At 51.9% G+C, this 5,811-nt stretch overlaps 2 protein-coding genes across 2 annotated transcripts; both read right to left on the reverse strand.

Annotated features, from left to right (window-relative positions):
• Positions 1-679: 679 nt before the first annotated feature.
• LOC129734265 (feather beta keratin-like) lies at positions 680-1,429 on the reverse strand. Its single transcript, XM_055697020.1, is given in 3 exon segments — positions 680-1,000; positions 1,324-1,362; positions 1,364-1,429. Coding segments are annotated over 3 exon segments (426 nt in total).
• A 2,261-nt stretch (positions 1,430-3,690) lies between these two features.
• LOC102058872 (feather beta keratin) lies at positions 3,691-4,397 on the reverse strand. Its single transcript, XM_055697063.1, is given in 3 exon segments — positions 3,691-4,011; positions 4,292-4,330; positions 4,332-4,397. Coding segments are annotated over 3 exon segments (426 nt in total).
• Positions 4,398-5,811: the final 1,414 nt, after the last annotated feature.

Below are 5,811 nucleotides of genomic sequence, written 5' to 3' on the forward strand. Positions count from 1 at the left end.
AAAGGTATGGTGTTCAGAACCCAGGAAGGTGGGTGGCCTCAGGAAGGACATACCACGTATAAAAAGTCACATACAACTTAAAATTTCCATTGGACACATACCCCCAATTCCAAAGGAATGATGCAAGAGCAACACATACTTTCAACCTCAACTTTGCCCTGTACACCATCCCATCTCCCTCTGAACAGTTTGGCTGGGCATCCCAGGAGGGAAGGAACATGAGGAGACATCAAGTTACAATGCAGCATCAGCTTTAATGAGTCTAAAGAGAGAAACAAAGCAGTGTGTGTTGGAAGGGACACGGTCCAGGCTGCTACAAGGGCAGTGACAGCCAGGCATGCCCTCACAGCAATGGGACGCATGTCATGGATACACATGGGGAGAGGGTGATGAGCAGGACCCCTCTCAGCTTGCTTCAGGATGAACCCATGGCACAGGACAGCACGAGGCATCAGGGCATCATGAAATGGAGAAGAAAGCGGGAGGAGAAGGAGATGACAACACCAGCTGGCCGTGTTTCCAGACAGCCCAGGATGGCACCTGGCTTCCTTCCCTCCTTTGCAGGAGGGCACGCGGGTGCTCAGCCCATCTGGAAACTCTGGCCAGCAGCTCCGTCCTCAGTCCGGCACCTGGCTTTGGGCTTCCCAGTCAATGCACTCGCTGGACGTCCGGCCCGGCTTTAGCAGGGCAGGCATCTTCTGCTCGTGTAGCGGCCACCAAGGCCAGAGAGGCTAAAGCCCCCGGAGTTGATGGGAACTCCTTCAGCACTCAGGATGCTGCCCACAGCAGCGGAGGTGCTGGATCCCACGGCGGTGTTCTGGGGGAAGGAGCTGAGGATGGGTCCGGGCAGGGTCACCACCACAGGAGAGGGCTGGATCACCACGCGGGAGTCCTGGCACTGCCTGACGCAGGGCTCGTTGCAGCTGTTGGCAAGCGGGGTTGGGCCACAGGGGCGGCACAGATCGTAGCAGGACATGGCTGAGGGACGGAGGTGCACCTGGGAGGGAGGGCACGGAAAGCACACGCAGCATGAGAGGGGCAGCCTGACAGCCTGCTCGGCAAGAGCAACGCCACAGGCTGGGGAGCAGGGACAGCCTGCGTTTGGGAGAAGAGAGGTTCAAGAGCCCAGAGCCCACAGGGAGCCTGGAAAACAAAGCCCAGGATCTTCTCCGAGAGAAGTGCAGCAGACAGTAAGGTGGACAGAGACACTGGGAGCACGATGAAGGAGCAAGGCTCTCAACAAAAGCTACACCGAGACAAAGGGACAAAGAGGAGAAGAAGAGAAAGAGGAGAGTGAGGCAAAGGTGTTTGCAGCTCACCTTGTTCACCAAGGAGGAGAAGGCAGGAGAAGTGGATGAGGATACCTGCAGCTGGACTGGCTTTTATACTGCTCCAGACCGCCCCAGGCCCAGAGGCACCCTTTGTGCATGTAATGTGTTTACCAACAAGCCCATCTTGCATGCAAAACTTCTCAATTAAAGAAATGAGAACACTGCTTATGTTCCCTGCAACACTGCCTTTTCATTTCCTTGTTCATGACATGGCCGTTCAGCCACACAGGCTCCTTTCAAGTGACGGTATTAGAGGCCAAAGCTTTTCCAGAGGAAATGACACGTCAGCACAGGCAGATGATGCAGCCAGTGATGGGGAGTGTCCCACCTCGCCAGCCCCATGCCCTGCAGGGCATCACTTTAAAGTGTTTCCTGATGAATGAGGCAGGCCCCCCCAGAGCCCACAGGCTTCAGCCTGGACATCCACATGCAAGGGTCGGCACCATCAGTTGCGCTCTCTCATGCTGTACTCACTCACACCGTGTCACGCATGCTCTTTCTAGGCTGGGCACCTCTGCTCTTGCCTTTCAGACTCTCTCTCTCTCTGAGATTGGGCTTTGATCTCGGCAGAGCTTTGCCTGCCTCTTTTGCCATCTTCCATCAATCCTCCATCCCCACATGCCTCAGCCAGCAGACAGCCCGTGGCTCAGAATGAAGGCTCTTCCCCTCCCAGCGCTCTTTGCTGGACACCTCTGGCTAGGTGTGATGCACGCCTGTGACCAAGGCACGTGTTGACCAATCCATACGCGTCCTTCCTCCAGCCCGTGCCTTGCCCACAACTTTGCTTTGGCCATCAAGGCTGCTGGCACAGCACGCACAACCAGATTCGTGGCAGGATTTCCACAGGACACCCAACAGGCTCAGGGGCAAGCAGGGTCCATGACCCTCTGCAGGGACTCCTGGAGAAGCACAGCTCAAGAGGTGCCTCCTTGAGGATCTACCTGAAGCAGGACCAGAGCAGCAGGACCAATGTATTGGCATTGGAGGACATGGGCATGGGAAGGAGGGACCGAGAAGCCAGCTGGCGGGGTCCCACTCCCTCAGCCTTCCCAGCCTGGGGCCTGATGAGGGGGGCACAAGGATCACTGCTTGGGACGCCTCCAGGCACAGCCTGCGCAGCAGCAAGCGTGGGCTTTCTGGAGAATTTGCTGTGCGTCTGCTCCAGACTCACGTCCCTTCAGGACACTGTGACATACACTGAAGGACTCTGCAATACTTAGTGATTCTGACCACAAAACTGCTCTGGTGGGGGCAGAGAGGCTTTTCCTGCTCCCTTCCAGCCAACGGCAGAGATTCCAGGACACGTCACCAACACTACCCATCACTTTCAGATGAGGCAGGACGATCCCTTTCATTCCATGCCCCTCACTTGCCCATGTTACACACCCATGCTCAGCCTGTGCCTCTTGTGCCAAAATCTAGCAGAGGGCTCACATCTCCCTTTACACAGCTGCCCTGGCTGCACATGCCCCTCCAACTCCCTGGGGGCTCCCTGCAGTTCCAGCCTTGGGAAGATGTGCTGGCAGGAGAAAAGGGCAAGAGCACATTGCAGGCAGTAACGTGCAGTCAGAGCCTTGGCCCGGTGGGTGTCAGCCTGTACAGAAATGTCCTCCAGCAGGTCAATGGCTTGCCTCACCATCTGGAAGCCAGTATCCAACCACGCTTGTTGCTCTCATGGCCCTTGGGGAAGCTCCTGGATGCCCTTTGCATAATCACACAATACCACACACATTTCCACCACCTGATGTCTCTTCCAATGACTGTGGTTATTGAGGGTTCTCAACTCCTCCAAGCATGATGCTGGTCCACTGCTGGCCCTTACGCACACACCCTTTCCCCTCCAGGGCATCCCATCTCCCTCTGAACAGTTTGGCTGGGCATCCCAGGAGGGAAGGAACATGAGGAGACATCAAGTTACAATGCAGCATCAGCTTTAATGAGTCTAAAGAGAGAAACAAAGCAGTGTGTGTTGGAAGGGACACGGTCCAGGCTGCTACAAGGGCAGTGACAGCCAGGCATGCCCTCACAGCAATGGGACGCATGTCATGGATACACATGGGGAGAGGGTGATGAGCAGGACCCCTCTCAGCTTGCTTCAGGATGAACCCATGGCACAGGACAGCACAAGGCATCAGGGCATCATGAAATGGAGAAGAAAGCGGGAGGAGAAGGAGATGACAACACCAGCTGGCCGTGTTTCCAGGCAGCCCAGGATGGCACCTGGCTTCCTTCCCTCCTTTGCAGGAGGGCACGCGGGTGCTCAGCCCATCTGGAAACTCTGGCCAGCAGCTCCGTCCTCAGTCCGGCACCTGGCTTTGGGCTTCCCGGTCAATGCACTCGCTGGACATCCGGCCCGGCTTTAGCAGGGCAGGCATCTTCTGCTCGTGTAGCGGCCACCAAGGCCAGAGAGGCTAAAGCCCCCGGAGTTGATGGGCACTCCCTCCTCACTCAGGATGCTGCCCACAGCAGCGGAGGTGCTGGATCCCACGGCGGTGTTCTGGGGGAAGGAGCTGAGGATGGGTCCGGGCAGGGTCACCACCACGGGAGAGGGCTGGATCACCACGCGGGAGTCCTGGCACTGCCTGACGCAGGGCTCGTTGCAGCTGTTGGCAAGCGGGGTTGGGCCACAGGGGCGGCACAGATCGTAGCAGGACATGGCTGAGGGACGGAGGTGCACCTGGGAGGGAGGGCACGGAAAGCACACGCAGCATGAGAGGGGCAGCCTGACAGCCTGCTCGGCAAGAGCAACGCCACAGGCTAGGGTGTAGCCCTGGTATTGAATGGACCACTGTAATGAAAGACAAAATCCTTCTCCAACCTTCCAGGATGGTGTTAAGGAGCTGAGAGTATTGAACATGAAAAAGGAACAAACATTTCAGGAAAAGTTACGCCAAGGCCAGAATAGAAAGAGTAATAGGACAATGAATAGATACAGAGAAAGGCATTTGCTACTCACTGTGTTCACCAAGGAGGAGAAGGCAAGAGAAGTGGATGAGGATACCTGAAGTTGGACTGGCTTTTATAGTGGTCCAGACTGCCATAGGCCCAGAAGCATCCTTTTTGCATGTAAGGTGTCACCAACAAGCTCATCTTGTGTGGGAAGCACTCTCTATTACTGAAGTAGGCTTTGATTTGGTACTTGCATAGCTCCCTCCCCATTTTCTTGCTAATGGCTTGGCCGTTCCACCCTAGAGCCTTTTTTTATGTGACATACAGATCAAATTAATTTGATGCACAGCACTGTGGATTCCAGTGATTTAGACATTTATGGTGATCTGCCTGGAAAGCAACACATTTTTCCGGCTCTATCAGTTGAGTCACTGGCTTGTCTTTCACAAGGCCATTTACAAATTGGAATGAAGCGAGACTCAGATAATTTCCATAATTGGGAAGTTTGCATGTTTTGTGCAAATATACTTCCAGGTATTTTTCTCTGTTTCTTAGGATTGCGCCAAGTATTTAGTTTGAATCCCTCATTGAGAATGAAATACTTTCTTAGATAAAATTTATTTAGGTCACATACCTTGAATAGTAGCAATTTTGTTTACTTGTCAGTCAATATTAACCTGTTTACTTCAGAAACAACATCATGGTTTATAGCTTATTATTTCACCACCTTCTAATTTTGTAGAATATCCAACTGCTTTTAATTCCCAATACACAACAAGATACCATCAGAATATTTAAAAATACGTTTTGTTCCAAGCCAACTTAAAACTTCAAGCCATTTTTAGAAAAAAACTACCTCTTGGCCTGCCAAGCAATTTCTATAATGACTCAAAGAGGGTTTTTTACTCCCCTTCTTCCAATAGTAAGCTGATATCTGTTTGGAGGATATCGTACATTTTCACATTGAGTCAGAAAACGGAGCAACTACTTGTAAGAAGAATCCTTTCCTGACATCAGTCAGACTGAGAATTAGCTCACCAAGCTGAGACTGAAAACTTTCAGACTTTATAGACTCATGTTCAAACTGTGCAAGGACAATGAATTAGACTGGTCAGCTCTGTCTACCTGGCCAGATACCGAAGTGCACATTCAAGGGATCAATTAAAATCCATTGTGAAACACAGGACAGTCCAGATACCTATGAAGTACAAAAAAACCCGCTTTTCACAAGACTTTAACTCATCCATGTACTGTCGTCAGTGAAGACTGTGATAGTACAAGATACAGAACCATCCCATTAAATGTTTGACATGAAACTCAATGGAAAAAATGCTGCAGGTGTTGAGAGATGCTGACTTAGGAATTCAGCACAGAAAATCGGTGGTGTTTTTAAAGCAAACCAGAACAATTCTATAAAGCATTTCTCAGTGGAAACATACTGTTCAGCACCTGGTGTTGGATATGGGCTATTGGACAAGTTGTTTCCCTGGTCTAATTAGTGGTGTAATATGCTAAGTTTTTATGTGCTGGCATAACAACTTGGTATCCAGAACTTCCACTTACAGTATTCAGACAACTCTGCTGTAGGAAA

The sequence above is a fragment of the Falco cherrug genome, chromosome 19 (assembly GCF_023634085.1).
Source record: "Falco cherrug isolate bFalChe1 chromosome 19, bFalChe1.pri, whole genome shotgun sequence".
In the NCBI taxonomy this organism is placed as follows: domain Eukaryota; kingdom Metazoa; phylum Chordata; class Aves; order Falconiformes; family Falconidae; genus Falco; species Falco cherrug.